The sequence below is a fragment of the Podarcis muralis genome, chromosome 16, assembly GCF_964188315.1.
Source record: "Podarcis muralis chromosome 16, rPodMur119.hap1.1, whole genome shotgun sequence".
NCBI lineage: Eukaryota > Metazoa > Chordata > Lepidosauria > Squamata > Lacertidae > Podarcis > Podarcis muralis.
Genome location: NC_135670.1, coordinates 25,777,196 through 25,795,053, shown reverse-complemented (window position 1 = coordinate 25,795,053; position 17,858 = coordinate 25,777,196). Strand labels below are relative to the sequence as shown.

Here is a 17,858-nt window from a genome sequence, read left to right as displayed (position 1 = left end):
CTGGGGCAGGGTGTGTGTGTTTGTGAATGGAGTCTTCTACCACAAGGGAGCTCCTGCCTCCACCCTGAGTAATAAAATAATTCCATGCTAGGGGTTATCCTTAGGAAAGGAATTGGAAAATAAAACTGCTGTTATGAAAGGGTTGTCGTACAAATCTATGTTGTAGCTGCAGTTCTGGGTGCCTTGCCTCAAAAAGGATATCGTAGAGTTGGAAAAGGTTTAGAAAAGGGAAATGCAAGTGATGAAGGGGATTGACTGTCCTGTGAAGAAAAGCTGTAGCATTTGGGGCTTATAGACTCATAGGTAAAGGTACCCCTGACCATTAGGTCCAGTCGCAGATGACTCTGGGGTTGTACGCTCATCTTGCTCTGTAGGCCAAGGGAGCTGGCGTTTGTCCGCAGACAGCTTCCAGGTCATGTGGCCAGCAGGACTACGCCACTTCTGGCAAACCAGAGCAGCACACGGAAACACTGTTTACCTTCCCGCTGGAGCGGTACCTATTTATCTACTTGCACTTGATGTGCTTTCGAACTGCTAGGTGGGCAGGAGCAGGGACCGAGCAACGGGAGCTCACCCTGTCATGGGGATTCGAACTGCTGACCTTCTGCTTGGCAAGCCCTAGGCTCTGTGGTTTAGACCACAGCGCCACCCGCATCCCTTTAGACTCACAGAATTGCTTTAAAAGAAGATTGGACAAATTCATGGAGGAGAGGGCTATCGGGGGCTACTAGCTGCGATGGCTGTGCTCGGGCTCCAAGGTTGGAGACAGCACCACTTCTGAATCCCAGTTGCCAGAAACCACAGGAAATGAGAGTGTTCTGGTGTTCGAGTCCTGCTTGTTGGTTTCCCATGGAGGCATCTGGTTGGAAATTGAAATACTTTACTGTCACTTGTACAACTTGTATACAGTGGGATGACACGACCATCCCTCACTCTTCTCTCTTAGTCTTAATTCCCCTTGTTTACTGACCAAACCCGAAAGTCAGTTGCCCTGTTGTTATCTTTTCATTCAGCAGCCTAACAGCCCTCGGATAGAAGCTGTTCTTGACCCTGTTGGTGCGACTAATCATGCTTCTATATCTTCTGCCCGAGGGCAGGAGATCAAGAAAGTGCCGGCCAGGGTGTGAATCATCCCTGAGAATTTTCCTAACTCTCCTGAGACAACGTTCTTTCGCTATTTCATCCAGCGGATTCACGGGCAGCCCATAATATCTTGTGCTGTATTCATCACCCTCTGTAGGCACTTCCTATCAGATGATGTCAAACCAGCGTACCACACCGTGGTGCAGTATGAAAGGACACTTTCTATTGTTGACCGGTAGGAGATCATCAAATGTTGATTTATGTCGTTCTTCCACAATACAGTGGTACCTCGGGTTACATACGCTTCAGATTACATACGCTTCAGGATACAGACTCCGCTAACCCAGAAATAGTACCTCGGGTTAAGAACTTTGCTTCAGGATGAGAACAGAAATTGTGCTCCGGCGGCGCGGCAACAGCAGGAGGCCCCATTAGCTAAAGTGGTGCTTCAGATTAAGAACAGTTTTAGGTTAAGGACAGGCCTCCGGAACTAATTAAGTACTTAACCTGAGGTACCACTGTACTCTGAGGAGATGGAGTCTCTGTTGGGCTTTCTTAACCATCCTGGCCACTGTATGGACAGGATACTGTACTAGAAAGGCCATTGGCCTGATCCAGCAGACTCTTCCTATGTTCGTGTGGAGCATCAAAGCCTGTTTCCTCTTTTCTGCATAAGAGGAAAGGCACACCTTGACATAGATACCTTTTCCAACTCCTGCAGAGGGATGCTGGCCTGCCCTGCTGCCACAGAGAGGACAAGAAGGGTCAGAGTGCAGTGGGAGAGCATCTGCTCTGCATCCAGAAGGCCTCAGGTTTAGCCAAAATGGCCTCCCCAGGTAGGACTGGGAATGTCCCATCTGAAAACCTGTCAAGTTTGAACCTGGGACCCTCCTGATCTGCCATGGAGCCACGACCCTTTCTCTATCTCAGTAAGTCGCCTTAACCCAGTCACACCACAGTCCATCTAGCTCAGTATTGTTAACACTGACAGCGGCTTTCCAGGGTTTCAGGCAAGGGAGATTCCCAGCCCTACCTAGAGATGCTGCTGGGGCTGCGCATGGGACCTTTGTCGTGGAAGGCAGATGCTCCGCCGCTGAGTTACAGCCCTTCCCCTAAAAATAAATGGGAGATTCTAGTCCTCATGGTTCTAAAAAAGACACAACTGAATTAAATAAGCATGACTCGGTATAAGTCGGTTGCCTGTTATTCCATCTGGCCGAGCACTGCAGACTCTGGCTGGCAGCAGCTCTCCAAGTCCAGGGTTTCACAGAATCATAGAATTGTAGAGTTGGAAGGGAACCCCAGGGGTCATCTAGTCCAACCCCTGCAATGCAGGAATCTTAGCTAAAGCATCCATGACAGGTGGCCATCCAACCTCTGAGAGCCAGTGTGGTGTAGTGGTTAAGAGCGGTAGTCTCGTAATCTGGGGAACCGGGTTCGCGTCTCCGCTCCTCCACATGCAGCTGCTGGGTGACCTTGGGCCAGTCACACTTCTTTGAAGTCTCTCAGCCCCACTCACCCCACAGAGTGTTTGTTGTGGGGGAGGAAGGGAAAGGAGAATGTTAGCCGCTTTGAGACTCCTTAAAGGGAGTGAAAGGCGGGATATCAAATCCAAACTCTTCTTCTTCTCTGCTTGAAAACCTGCAATGAAGGAGAATCCATGACCTTCCAAGGGAGACAGTTCCACTGCTGAACAGCTCTTCCTGATGTTTAGTCGGAATCTCCTTTCTTGTAACCTCAAGCCATTGGTTCGAATCCTACCTTCCGGAGCAGGAGAAAACAAACTTGCTCCATCTTCCAAGTGACAGCATATTTGAAGATGGCTATCATATCTCCTCTCAGTGTCAGGCATGGGATAGTCCCAGCCTTATCTGTTAATAGGGACGCGGGTGGCGCTGTGGGTTAAACCACAGAGCCTAGGACCTGCCGATCAGAAGGTTGGCAGTTCGAATCCCTGTGACGGGGTGAGCTCCCGTTGCTTGGTCCCTGCTCCTGCCAACCTAGCAGTTTGAAAGCACGTCAAAGTGCAAGTAGATAAATAGGTCCTGCTCCGGCGGGAAGGTAAACGGCGTTTCCGTGCGCTGCTCTGGTTCGCCAGAAGCGGCTTAGTCATGCTGGCCACATGACCCGGAAGCTGTACGCCGGCTCCCTCGGCCAATAAAGCGAGATGAGCGCTGCAACCCCAGAGTCGGCTACTACTGGACCTAATGGTTAGGGGTCCCTTTACCTTTACCTCTCAGTTTCAGGCAAGGTCTAGTCCCAGCCTTATCTGTTAACGCCACTGGGGATTCAACCTACAGCGAGACGGCCTCGGAGCACACGCAGAGTGCATTTTGCCTCCTCTCTACCGATTGCAAAAAAGGAGAAAGGGGCGGGGCGCAGGATCAGTCCGCACATACAAGCCCCACGGGCGCTTTTGCGGCTGCATTCCCGGAGCCCCGGCACCTCTCCGTCTGGAGAAAAGAGAGGGTCGGGGTCATTGATTCTCCTCCCGTCCCCTTCCAACCTCCCCTTCCCTGGGGCCGGGGGCCTGATCTGCACGTGAGGAGGAGCGGACGACATGGAGAGCAGAGCCCCCCCCCCGCTCCTCCAGGCCTGTGTCACAATGTGGGGCGGCCCGACGGGGCAGGAGCAGCAGCTGTTGCTGGAGGAGGCGGAGAGGGCAGGACGGGGGCGGGCAGATGCAAGCCAGGCAGCGCCGCCCACCCATCAGCCGCCCACCAGGCACCAACCCAGGCAGCGCACGTGGGGAAAAAGTAAGCCACGCCCCTCCCCGGGAAAAGAACGATAAGCCACGCCCCTTGGGTTGCACAGGAGCCCGCCCACTTGCCAGGGTTTAAGCGGGGGCTGTGTGCAAGCCACGCCTCCTCGGAGCTGCTCTGAGTTTCAACGAGCGCCATTCAGAACCACATTATTATTATTATTATTATTATTATTATTATTATTATTATTATTATTATTATTATTATTATTATTATTATTATTAATTTGTTGCTCTCCCTTCAGCATCAGGTCCCAGGGTGCGTTGCAGCAATTTAAAATTAAATACAGTTTTTACAATGCTCAGCAGGGTTTCGCTATAGAATATTTTGTACCTGGAGCGTCTTGATTCTAGATAATGGCCTTATCTGGACATTTTTATTTTATCCTGCAATGGGTTGAGCTAGATGACCCTCTGGGTCTCTTCCAACTCTACGATTCTGCAATTTGGCAAACCTTTGCTCCGTGGGCGGAATAGATTTGGGTTACTGGTTTTTTTTTGGGGGGGGGGTGCTCTCAGTGGGCCGAGAGGTACTTTCCCAACACCATCATTGCTTCAGTGCGCTTACCCTGGGATGTCAGAAGTTCAGAAGCTGCTCCCCAGACTTGGTTGGACTACAACTCCCATCAGCCTCCAGCATCATAACACCACGTGGGCTGATGGGAGTTGTAGTGCAAAGCATCTGGAAGCTGCTAGGGGGTTAAGTCCAATTTGCCGTGGCCAGATTGCAAAAGGTATTGGACCCTTTTAAACGCAGACTGGTGGTCCTGAGGGGTTTTGGCAGAGTGACAACAGACCCGAGGAGATGATTCCTCTCAATGTGGCTGGCCTGGCCAGGGGGTGGGGGTGCTGATTTATTTATTTATTTGGGGGGTTGGGATTTAGAGAAAAAGCAATAAAGAGGCGACAGGATATAGAAGTCTATTGAATTATGCATGGTGTTGAGAAAGCAGATAGAGAAAAGCTTTTCTGACGTACAGCTTCCAGGTCATGTGGCCAGCATGACTAAGCTGCCTCTGGAGAACCAGAGCAGCGCATGGAAACGCCATTTACCTTCCCGCCAGAGTGGTACCTATTTATCTACTTGCACTTTGACGTGCTTTCGAACTGCTAGGTGGGCAGGAGCAGGGACCGAGCAACGGGAGCACACCCGTTGCGGGGATTCGAACCGCCGACCTTCTGATCAGCAAGTCCTAGGCTCTGTGGTTTAACCCACAGCGCCACCTGCGTCGGGTGACTTTAAAAAAAGAGTATGGGACAAACTCATGGAGGGGGATTTGTGAGTCGCATTATCTTGCCCAAGGCAACTCAGAGCGACTTACAACCAGAAAACCTAGCCAGTTTGCATTGCATGAAGTTCATACTGCTTTTCATTCAGCAATCATACTTCCTTTGCACTGTTACATCGCCCCATCGATCCTCACCCCAGCGAAACACTCAGACAGCCACCAGCCAATAATCAGAGCTTTGCACTAAATGGGATCACAGCTCAGTCAGTAGAGCATGAGGCTCAGGTTGTGGGTTCAAGCCCCACACTGGGCATTGAAGGGGGTTGGACTAGATGACTCTCACGGTCCCTTGCAACGCTATGATGCAACAGGTTTCGGTTTCTCCTCTTTGTACGGATTGCTCTGCCTGAACTCTTGGTGTTCTGCCTCCTCCTCCTCCTTTTTTGGCCGAGTGCAGGATGGAGATCCTGGACGAGTTTGACAACGAGTGCCCGCTCCTCATCTCCTTCTGCGAGCGGATCTCCCCCCAGGACTTTGACAACCAGGCTGTGAGCTACACCCAGAAATCCCTGCAGGACCTTTTCGCCCAGATGGAACAGAACCCGGGAATCTGTGAGCGGGTGGTGAGGAAGCGGAAGCAAGCGGAGAATGAGGGAGCCAGCTTGGCTCAATATCTGAAGGTGAGTGGGAGATGGGATTCTCTAAGGGACCTGAGCTGGCCAGGGCGGGGGGCAGAGAGCAACTGCAGGGATCTGCAAGGGAAGCTTTTATGGAGACAAAACATACCTGTTTGCATCTTCAGAAGAAGCTGCTGTGCATGCAAAGGAGCAAAGGTGGCAGTCTTAGGCTAGTAAACCTACCCTCCTGCCTCGGGGTAATAAGGTAAAGGTAAAGGGACCCCTGACCATTAGGTCCAGTCGTGGCCGACTCTGGGGTTGCGGTGCTCATCTCGCTTTATTCACCGAGGGAGCCGGCGTACAGCTTCTGGGTCATGTGGCCAGCATGACTAAGCTGCTTCTGGCGAACCAGAGCAGCGCACGGAAACGCCGTTTACCTTCCCGCCGGAGTGGTACCTATTTATCTACTTGCACTTTTGACGTGCTTTCGAACTGCTAGGTTGGCAGGAGCAGGGAATGAGCAACAGGAGCTCACCCCGTCGCAGGGATTCGAACCTCCGACCTTCTGATTGGCAGGTCCTAGGCTCTGTGGTTTAACCCACAGCGCCACCCGCGTCCCTCCTCAGGGTAATACATCTACCCTAATTTTGCAAGGTGCCCCTTTTATTGTGCTTTCATGGTGATCTGTGCTCATGATCGTATTGGGGCGGTTATACACAATCCCATTTTCAATACGGTTTCCACCTGTAGAAGTTTCATTCCCCCACCCATCAGTACAATATTTATTTATTACAGTGGTACCTCAGGTTACATATGCTTCAGGTTACATATGCTTCAGGTTACAGACTCCACTAATCCAGAAATAGTACCTTGGGTTAAGAACTTTGCTTCAGGATGAGAACAGAAATCGTGCTCTGGCGGCGCGGCGGCAGCAGGAGGCCCCATTAGTTAAAGTGGTGCTTCAGGTTAAGAACAGTTTCAGGTTAAGAACGTACCTCCGGAACGAATTAAGTACTTAACCCAAGGTACCACTGTATTATTATTTTAATTTTCAGGTATACATTTTCCCACAATTAAATGTACAGTGGTACCTTGGGTTACATACACTTCAGGTTACATTCGCTTCAGGCTACAGACTCCTCTAACCCAGAAATAGTACCTCGGGTTAAGAACTTTGCTTCAGGATGAGAATAGAAATCGTGCTCCGGCGGTGTGGCAACAGCAGGAGGCCTCATTAGCTAAAGTGGTGCTTCAGGTTGAGAACAGTTTCAGGTTAAGAACGGACCTCTGGAACGAATTAAGTTCTTAACCCGAGGTACCACTGTACATCCATCAACTTCCCTTCTTCTCCTTCCATGGTTCCTTATGAACTGCATGTTCTATTTCCTCCATCTGGTTTTCCCATCTCTATTATATCTTAATTTAAATTATACCGTTGAATTTACAGTAATTCTGATAGCTTTTTCGTTTGCTTACAATGGTTTTTCTGCAAATGTTTTCCATTCCTCTTTATACACCTTCTTGTTCTCCTGCCCTGCTGGTTAGGCCTGCTAGTTCTGTGTATTCCATTTTCCAGCTGCCATCCCTCCCTCTTTGCAGCCTCTCCCACCTTCCATTTCTGAGCTAACAAAACCTGAGCTACAGGCACTGCATACATAAATTGCTTTTTCTGCCCCCTGGCTACCTCTGTCTGTATCATACCCAGAAGAATGCCTCTTTTTTTGGGGGGGGGATGTTCTTTTAAAAATTTTTTTCATTTTGTTATAAATCAAAACAGCCTCGGCCCAGTATACCTGAAGGAGCATCTCCACACCCATTGTTCAGCCTGGACACGGAGGTCCAGCTCTGAGGGCCTTCTGGCAGTTCCCTTACTGTGAGAAGTGAGGTTACAGGGAACCAGGCAGAGGGCCTTCTTGGTGGTGGCGCCCGCCCTGTGGAACGCCCTCCCATCAGATGTCAAGGAAATAAACAACTATCTGACATTTAGGAGACATCTGAAGGCAGCCCTGTTTAGGGAAGCTTTTAATGTTTGATGTTTTGTTGCTTTTTATGATTATTAATAATAATCTGTTGGGAGCCGCCCAGAGTGGCTGGGGAAACCCAGCCAGGTGGGCGGGTATAAATAATAAATTATTATTATTATTATTATTATTATTATTATTATTATTCCCCAATAATCCTTCACTGGGGACGCGGATGGCGCTGTGGGTTAAAGCCTCAGCGCCTAGGACTTGCCGATCGAAAGGTCGGCGGTTCGAATCCCCGCGGCGGGGTGCGCTCCCGTCGTTCGGTCCCAGCGCCTGCCAACCTAGCAGTTCGAAAGCACCCCTGGGTGCAAGTAGATAAATAGGGACCGCTTACCAGCGGGAAGGTAAACGGCGTTCCGTGTGTTGCGCTGGCTCGCCAGATGCAGCTTGTCACGCTGGCCACGTGACCCGGAAGTGTCTTCGGACAGCGCTGGCCCCTGGCCTCTTAAGTGAGATGGGCGCACAACCCTAGAGTCTGGCAAGACTGGCCCATACGGGCAGGGGTACCTTTACCTTTTACTAATCCTTCACTATTCTGCATGACCCTCCTCCATGTGTCCTCAGACACATGGCTTTGTTTCCATTTGGTGCACGTTCCGTAACTTTCAGCTGAAATCCTGTAACATTTGGCAGATCCAAGGCACACATTTAAAGCGCATTCGACTCACATTTAACACACATGACTCCCCACTCCTGTAGAATTTGGGAACTGTAGTTCTCCCTGCACAGTGCTACAACTCCCAGCATCCTTAACTGACTACAGCTTCCGGGAAGTCATGTGCTTTTCACGTGCATTGCTTGCCCTTTAAATATATGGCGTGCATATGGCCTTTACACCACAACTGTTCCAGGTGTCCCCTTCCCCTGTTTTTTTTTTATTTCTTTACAGTGCAAGAGCACCCCCTGTAGATGGCAATTGTGCAATAACATTGGGGAAGCATCACTTGAACGGCTAACAAAGTGGAATGATGGGTGGATGGTCTGGTATAAATCAATCGCTAATGTGCTATTCCTGTGCCGATGACGTGTTTCAGAATGCACTTGCCTGGAGGGGCCTTTTAACATCAGTCAGTGATTAGCTAGGGGTGTATAAGTCTGCTGTTAGCCTCCTTTGAAGTAAAGTCCATAGCTCAATCTCCTCACTGCTGTCCCCAGTTTTAAAAGGACCAGAGTGACTGGAAATACCTCTCTGTTTCCAGGATCCATCAGCCAGACTGAGTAGTCCAGCATTCCCCAACCTGGCGTGTCCCAGATGTCTGGGGCTGATGGGAGTTGTAGTCTTGGTCCCACACCATCTAGAGCAGTGTTCCCCAACCTTGGGCCTCCAGCTGTTTTTGGACTACAATTCCCATCATCCTTAACCACTGGTCTTGCTAGCGAGGGATGATGGGAGTTGTAGTCCAAAAACAGCTGGAGGCCCAAGGTTGGAACACTGATCTAGAGCAGCGGTTCTCAACCTGTGAGTCCCCAGATGTTGTTGGACTACAACTCCCATCACCCCTGACCACTGGTCATGGTGGCTAGGAAGGATGGGAGTTGTAGTCCAACAACATCTGGGGACCCACAGGGTGAGAAACAATGATCTAGAGGCTGCCAGTGCTCACAAAGGCTGAGCCAACCTTTCTGAAATTCATAACTGAGGCTGATGAAACTCAGTTGAAGCCTGGAGCTGAACGAGGATGTGGTAGAAAGGGCTGTTCCACTTCACACTGCAGGAGGAAGTCACATTCTTAAATACTGTCATCCTCCACGTTAAACAAGCAAGCAAACACACATCCTAACCATTTTCCTTATCCCCGTTTGGATATTTTAAAAAGAATGTTAAGTGGGTCATAAACAGAGCGAGCGTGGTGCAGTGATTAGAGAATTGGACTAGGACATGGGAGACCAGAGATCATATCCCCTCTCTGACATGAAGCTCGCTGGGTGTGACGTTGAGCCAGTCAAACTGCCTCTTGGCCTAACCCACCTCACAGGGTTGTTGTGGGAATTCAATGAGGAGAGGCAGAGCCTTCCTTGAGCTCCTTGGAGGAAAGCAGGTGGGATCATAGAATCATAGAATCATAGAGTTGGAAGAGACCACAAGGGCCATTGAGTCCAACCCCCTGCCAAGCAGGAAACACCATCAGAGCACTCCTGACATATGGTTGTCAAGCCTCTGCTTAAAGACCTCCAAAGAAGGAGACTCCACCACACTCCTTGGCAGCAAATTCCACTGTCGAACAGCTCTTACTGTCTCAATTCAACATTGAATTGAAATCAATATATGAAACTATTTCCCTGTGAATAGAAACCTAGCACACCAGGGAGAGGAGAAGAAGAAGAAGAAGAAGAAGAAGAAGAAGAAGAAGAAGAAGAAGAAGAAGAAGAAGAAGAAGAAGAGGAGTTTGGATTTGATATCCCGCCTTTCACTCCCTTTAAGGAGTCTCAAAGCGGCTAACATTCTCCTTTCCCTTCCTCCCCCACAACAAACACTCTGTGGGGTGAGTGGGGCTGAGAGACTTCAAAGAAGTGTGACTGGCCCAAGGTCACCCAGCAGCTGCATGTGGAGGAGCGGAGACGCGAACCCGGTTCCCCAGATTACGAGACTACCGCTCTTAACCACTACACCACACTGGCTAGCCACAATCTAGCCAGAACCCCCTTCCTGATGCGCTGGTTTTCTTACTGCAGGGAGTTTCCTTTTTCAACACATTTCAGAACAGAACTAACATCACCTTCCCATCTCAAGGAGCACAGTTTGCTGTGTTACTGGGTCTCACCGCCTCAGGCAGGCAGCTGTTTCCAGGCTCACAAAACCTGCGCACCTGCCAAGCTTTCCCGTTTTGCACTCTTCTTTTCCAGGCCAAGTTCTTTTCCATGCTTCAGGGAGACGTGAACAACAGCAACTCGCTGGGGGAAATGGAAATGGAGGAAAAGGTGGAGCAACTGAAACGCGAGATGGAGAAGGTCAATGACTACGCTCGTGGTAAGTCTGGCTGTTTTCCTCGCTCTCTCCCTTGGCGCCTCCTGGGTTTTGCCCCTCCAGCCAATTTCTCCCTGTGCTCCCCCCACCCCGTTCATCCCATCCACCCAATCGGTTCCATCAATCCCTCTCACAGGGCCATCCAATCTGTGATTAAAAACCTCCACCTTCTGGACTTGTCCGTTTTTTGTGGTTTAAAACGAGCCTTGCTTCACAGCATGTTATTCTTTGAAGGATAATTACCTGAAAATGATTTGTAGATTGTATTTAACTCTGAGTAGACTTGCTAAAATGTATACGTCCGAATCAGATAAGTGCTGGAGATGTAACGAGGTTGAGCATATGTTTTATCATATGTGGTAGATTTGTAAAAGGATAAAAAAAAATTGGGAAATGATATATAATGAACTGAAAAAAAATGTTCAAAAGTACCTTTCCAAAAACAACAATAACATAGTCTTTTTGTGGGGGTAATTCAGAGGGAAATTTCCAGGTGTCAAAAAAGACTATTTATGTATGCTGCTACTGCAGCCCATGTCTTGTTAGCCCCCAAATGGAAAACGAGCGAGGTCCCAACCAAAGAAGATTGGCAACTTAAACTGATGGAATACGTGCAGCTTGCAGATTTAACATATAGAATAAGAGAACAAGAAGAATGCATGTTTAAAGAAGACTGGAAATTGTTTATGGAATATATGAGTAGAAACTGTGTTCATTTAAAAACACTGGTAGCATCAAGATGAATTCAACAGTGTAAATATGTTTTGATAGATGTAACAATGGATTATTGAATGGTTTAGTTCATGCAAAATATGCAGGGTTGCATGGTATGCAAAATGAACCACTGAAAGAGAGGAAGGGAACTCATGGATTTAAGGTTGTTTAAATGAATATTTTGAAATGTAATTTAGAAAATTTAATTTAAAAAACCTATTAAAATAGATAAATAAAATAAAATAAAATAAAACGAGCTTTCCTCCGTTGCAGCTGCCAAGAGTGCTTCCTGGAGGTCGTCGGCAATGAGGCCATCAGAGATGAGGCCCAGGAGGCCTATTCCATTGGGGGGGTTCAGCCCCAGCCAGACCAAGCTTCTGGACTCAGGTGTTCCCCCCATGCCGAAGGTCTTTGGTTCCTTCCCAAAGCAGGTTTGTTCTTCTGTCTCGAGACCTTGGTAATCTCGAAGGCTGGACTGCTGCAATGTGCTGTCTGTGGGGCTGCCCTTGAGCCTGGGAGCTCCAGCTGGTTTCTCTCAGCCTATCCTACCTCGCAGGGTTGTTGTGGGGGCATTAAAGGAGAACTAGGAACTGGGAGGCGCTGTGGGTTAAACCACAGAGCCTAGGGCTTGCCGATCAGAAGGTTGGTGGTTCGAATCCCCGCAACGCCTCCCTGTTCGGTTCAAACACCAGCTGTTCTAAGCAACACCATTAAGGGTATCAAGAAATCTTGCCTCTTTGTCATGACTGGAAAACATATTTAGCCAGTCTATGTGAAGATAGGGACGCGGGTGGCGCTGTGGGTTAAACCACAGGGCCTAGGACTTGCCGATCAGAAGGTTGGTGGTTCGAATCCCCGCAACAGGGTGAGCTCCCGTTGCTCGGTCCCTGCTCCTGCCAACCTAGCAGTTCGAAAGCACACCAGTGCAAGTAGATAAATAGGTACCGCTCCGGCGGGAAGGTAAACGGCATTTCCATGTGCTGCTCTGGTTCTCCAGAAGTGGCTTAGTCATGCTGGCTACAACCTGGAAGCTGTATGCCGGCTCCCTTGGCCAATAAAGCGAGATGAGCGCCGCAACCCCAGAGTCGGTCATGACTGGACCTAATGGTCAGGGGTCCCTTTACCTTTAGGACCTGGGAGACCAGGGTTCCAAGGCCCACTCAGCCATGAAGCTCTCACTGGGTGCTTTTGGAGCAGTCACTGTCTGGCGACTACATCACAGGGTTGTTTTGAGGGTGAAATGAGAAGGACGAGATTCACGTGAGACACCTTGAGCTCCTTAGAGGAAAAGTGGAATATAAATGCAGTCAGAACAAAAAATGAACATGCCAAAGCGTTTCAGCCATTCCACATCAGGCTGAATGAGCAAAGGGACCTCCCCTCCCATGATCACAGCATCTTTCCCCAGAAATATCTATCCCCCAAATGCTGCTGGTGGGAGGTGGCAGCAGCAGTCATAATTTCTTAGGAGGACAGTTTCTTGCAGCTCTTAATAAGCTTTTTAATTTTACTTTTCACTCCCCTTGCAGATGGAGAGATCGATGGGATCCAACGTGGACTTGAAGCAACTCTGGGCAGGCATGTCATCCGTCAATCAAAAGAGGTGCAAGGGGCTTGAAGGCGAGGGGAGAGGGTGGATTCACACTGGTTGGCCCCCCCCCACTCCGGTCTGGTTTCGTATTGGGGTGTGGAAGTGCTTTTTTCTGGGGGGGACGCCGGGGTACGCATACCCATAAACATTTTGTGAATCTTTGTACAGTCATGCCTCAGGTTACAGCCGCTTCAGGTTGCATTTTTTCAGGTTGCAGACCACCGAAACCCAGAAGGACCAGAATGGGTTACTTCCATGTTTTGGCAGTCGCGCATGCACAGAAGTGCTAAATCACGCTTTGCACATGCGCAGAAGTGCCAAATCGCAACCTGCGTGTGCGCAGACACAGGTTGTGAACGCTGCGGGTTGCGAACGTGCATCCCACACGGATCACGTTCGCAACCCGAGTGTCCGCTGTACTTTTGTCCATTTACTGTATTTATTTTCCTTGATTTGAACTATAACATGGTGATTTTCTTGAGTCAAAATGAGAGTACCCCTAAACATTTTTTTTGGGGGGGGGGGAAGTACTGGGGTGTAGTCTGCAACATGTCCCAGGTACAACAGTAGCATATTTATTCTGGTTTAGTTTTTTAGCTTGTGGTGTTGATTCATAGAATCATAGTAGAGATGGATGATACCTTGAGAGTCGTCTGACCTCCTGCAACGCAGGAATCACAGCTGACAAATCCTCAACAGGTGGCCATCCTGCCTCTGTTTTACAACCTCCAACAAAGGAGGGTCCACCATCTTCCGAGGGAATCCGACCCATTGCCAAGCGGCTCTTACCATCAGAAAGTTTTGTTGCCATCTCCTTTCTGGCCATTTGAAGCCATTGGTTTGGGTGCTAGCCCTCCAGAGCAGAAGAAAACAAGCTTGCTCCATCTTCCATGGGACAGATATTTGAAGATGGCCTATCACATGGGTAGGCAAACTAAGGCCTGGGGGCCGGATCCAGCCCAATCACCTTCTAAATCTGGCCCATGGACGGTCTGGGAATCAGCATGTTTTTACATGAGTAGAATGTGTCTTTTTACAGTGGTACCTCAGGTTACAAACACTTCAGGTTACAGACTCCGCTATCCTGGAAGTAGTACCTCGGGTTAAGAACTTTACCTCAGGATGAGGACAGAAATTGCGCGCTGGCGGCACGGCAGCAGCGGGAGGCCCCATTAGCTAAAGTGGTACCTCAGGTTATGAATGGTGTCAGGTTAAGAACGGACCTCTGGAACGAATTAAGTTCGTAACCAGAGGTACCACTGTATTTAAAATGCATCTCTGGGTTATTTGTGGGGCAAAGGAATTTGTTCAATTTCCCCCCAAAAAATATAGTCCGGCCCCCCACAAGGTCTGAGGGACAGTGGACCGGCCCCCTGCTAAAAAAGTTTGCTGACCCCTGGCCTATCATATCTCCTCTTAGTCTTCTTTTGTCTAGGCTAAACCTGCTCAACCAGTGTTAGAAACTGGGATACGAAAGCTAGGAGCTAAAGGGCACCTTAAACCGAGGTTATGGGCACAACAACGAAACGTGTAGGCATGCCTTTTTTATAGCAAGAATACAAAGCTGAAAATGAATGAACTGCAGCTAAAATATTACGTTCATTTTTCACATGGTCTAGTCCTTCCCCTGTCAACCCCCCTGATATTCTTAAGAGGGTCTCTTCTCCAGTTTTCAGAGAGTAGCTGGAAGTGGGGAGGTAGAAAAAGGTTCTTCTTTCCTTCCACGCTGCAGTTTTCATCTGGATTAATAGGCGCAGCGCTGCGCTCAGACCTCAGAAGCTGCTCGGGCTAATGAAATTCCTTGTTGCAAAACACGCCTAGAGCAATGGGAGTTTTGAACATTGTAATCAACTCCCTCAACTGTTCCTCATGAGGCCTGTCAACACCATTCTTAAATTGTGGTGCCCAGAACTGGAAACAGTATTCCAGGTGTGGTCCATAGCTGTCAACTGTCCCTTATTTGGAGGGAAACTCCCTTATCCCAGCGCCGTGTCCCGCTGCGGTCCCTTATTGATGATGTCCCTTAAATTTCCCGGGTTTCATGCTCGCCCGGCTCGGGAGGGAAGCAGCGGCTCGGCGTCCTCCGCTGTGAGAGAGCGCGCGCTGGCATGAGCTGCTGCATCTCAGTCTCTCCCTTTCCCCCCTCAGGGTGGCGGCGGGCGGGCAGGCAGCCCCTCTCTCGCGAGACTTCCGCCGCGCTGCCAGGGGAAGCTGGAGGCGGTAAAGCGGCGGCTGAGGAGGCGGCCTGAGGGAGGAGGAAGAGGAGGGGATGGGGAGGGACGCAGAAGGGTGGAGCTTCAGCAGCCACGGCCACGGCGCAACCGCCTCATGCCGGGCTCGCGGGCGGTGCAGGCAAGGGTCTCTCTCTCTCTCCCTCCCTCTCTCTCGGGCGGGGAAGGGACGATGGAACTCCTCGCGCCAGGACGAAGGCAACCCCAACGTGCTGCTTAGCATCCCCTCCAACCAGCGCAGCATCTTAATGTAGTGATTTCCTCCTCTGCATCCCTTTCCTAACTCTCTTTTTATAAATCCTTTGTCCATCCATAGTTCAATTTTTTACTACATGTTTTCTGTCAATCCTACCAATGTATGTAACTCTTGGCAATAGCTTTTTGACTAAATGATAAACTTTCCCCATTCTTTATTAAAGGGGTCCTCTTCCTGGTTTCTAATTCTGCCTGTAAACTTTGCCATCTGGACGTCGTTCATCAGTTTTGTCTGCCCCTCTTCTTTGGTCAGAGTTGTAGACCCTTAGGATCATCTAGTCCACCCCCCTGCAAAACACAGTCAGTCGCAGCAAAAGCAGCATGGCTCCATGAGTGCTAGATTTCTGTATAAGCTAAGCAAAATCCCTTATTTTGGCTGCTGATCCCTTATTTTCGAGGCTGCTGGTCCCTTATTTTCAAATCTGTAAGTTGACAGCTATGGTGTGGTCTGACCAAAGCAGAATAGAGCAGTACTATTACTTCCCTCGATTTACTCACATCAGGGAGGTGTCCAGAGCAAGGAGACCTCACCTCCCATGATCTCAGCATCCTTTTCACAATCTTTTCCCTTCCCAATGTCATCCTGAGTCTAATCCCCATTTTGTCTCTCCTCCGACAGCATGGTGGACCTACGCCCTGTGATGCTGAACCCCGGCGGTTTCCGCCCTTCGTTCCTGGGGAGCACCTCTGTCAGCAGGCTGAAATACACCAGTTTCCCAAGGTGCAGGAACCCTTCTGAGACCTGGCGTCACACCTTTTGTTCTCATGGGGAAAATACACACACACACGGAAGGGGGGGGCATTTTATTCCAGGGAAGGGGTTCGAAAATGGGCCAGTGGTTTCCTGGAGGCAAACTTCAATGGTTCCTCACGAGGCCTGAACGTGTGGCTGAACTGAGAGCCAGTGTGGTGTAGTGGTTAAGAGCAGTAGTCTCGTAATCTGGTGAACCGGGTTCGCTTCCCCACTCCTCCACTTGCAGCTGCTGGGTGACCTTGGGCCAGTCACACTTCTCTGAAGTCTCTCAGCCCCACTCACCCCACAGAGTGTTTGTTGTGGGGGAGGAAGGGAAAGGAGAATGTTAGCCGCTTTGAGACTCCTTAAAGGGAGTGAAAGGCGGGATATCAAATCCAAACTCTTCTTCTTCTTCTTCTTCCAGAGGTTTGTAGAATCATAGAACTGTAGAGTTGGAATGCACCCAAAGGTCATCCAATCCAGCCCCCTGCAATTCAGGAATCACAGCTAAAAAGCCCCTCTCCCATGGCCAATCTACGCAAGAGAGAGAATTTTGTCCTCTTCAGTCTCTTGCATGCTACATTTGATTTTATCACCTGGAAAGGCACTCCCCAGTTTAACAGCACAGTTCAAGATTGCGGCCAAAAAATAATTTTTAAAAAGATAGGAAACTTTAAACAAAACAGAGCCGAGCAGTTCTGTCCTGTTTCCACTTGCTATTTTTATTTAATCCACTCCACTTGGTTTATTTAAACCAAGGACTTGTACACTGACCATTAATAATGTATCATATGTTGTAGAGATCATTGCAAATTTATTATGCTATTTTTGCAATGTACAAATGACATTAAAATAATTGTGGCCACTTTCTGGACCATCTTCAAACATCAAGTTTGCACTCGGGTCCTGCCAGTGGGCTCCCCTTGGGGGCACCTGGTTGGCCACTGTGGGAACAGGATGCTGGACCAGACGGGCCACTGCCCTGCCACAGCAGCCGGGTTCTCCTTATGCTCTCCTGGAACCTCCAGGTCTAGGGGCAGTCTACCCTGATTCTTGAATTCCTGGGGGCATTTGGTCCCTGCGAGAGCAGGAGGCTGGACTAGACAGTCCACTGGCCTGATCCAGCGAGTTTCTCCTTATGTCCTTTATGCTCTTTAGCTTTCTTTGCAGCGTCAACCTACCGGGGGGAGTGGGGGGCACAGACGGACCAGCCTCACCGCTTGCCATGTTTTCTCTCTTTCCAGGGCCGCTGCCAGCAACGCCGCCACATCTTCCCAGAGCTCATCCAGCCCCACGTCCGCTTTCAACACGCCTGTGCTGGCCAAGTTCAGAGGCAGCAAAGACGAGGAGAAGGACGACAATGAAAACCCGGGTCCTGATTCTCAACCGACGGGGGCCTAAACAACTTTTGTGTACGGGGAGATGCTGTGTGAATTAAAAAGAAACCTCCGGTGCACACTGCTTCCCGGGGTGTGGCCTCTGCTGCGGATCTGGCAGAGAGGAAATGGCTACCGGTAGCCGGGTGAGGGGAGAAATCTTTCTGCCTTAGCGGGAGGGTATGCCTCCAAATGCTCTTTTTCAAAAGGATATGGCGGTACTACAATTCCCATCATCCCTAGCTAGCAGGACCAGCGGTTGGGGGTGATGGGATT

At 49.6% G+C, this 17,858-nt stretch overlaps 1 protein-coding gene across 1 annotated transcript; it reads left to right on the top strand.

Annotated features, from left to right (window-relative positions):
• The first annotated feature begins 3,363 nt into the window (after nt 1–3,363).
• On the top strand, nt 3,364–17,667 carry LOC144325788 (uncharacterized). The gene is made up of 7 exons (XM_077920120.1): nt 3,364–3,839; nt 5,531–5,753; nt 10,562–10,685; nt 11,670–11,827; nt 12,926–12,999; nt 16,093–16,194; nt 17,451–17,667. The coding sequence occupies exons 2-7, from the start codon at nt 5,532–5,534 to the stop codon at nt 17,605–17,607; spliced, it is 837 nt and encodes a 278-aa protein (XP_077776246.1). The 5' UTR covers nt 3,364–3,839; nt 5,531; the 3' UTR covers nt 17,608–17,667.
• Nucleotides 17,668–17,858: the final 191 nt, after the last annotated feature.

Bases quoted from the DNA above. Each gene is read 5' to 3' on its own strand.
- LOC144325788 (XM_077920120.1), top strand. From the start codon at position 5,532: ATGGAGATCCTGGACGAGTTTGACAACGAGTGCCCGCTCCTCATCTCC. The intron at 11,828-12,925 runs GTTTGTTCTTCT...CTCCCCTTGCAG, and splicing joins TTGGTTCCTTCCCAAAGCAG to ATGGAGAGATCGATGGGATC. The intron at 16,195-17,450 runs GTGCAGGAACCC...CTCTCTTTCCAG, and splicing joins AAATACACCAGTTTCCCAAG to GGCCGCTGCCAGCAACGCCG.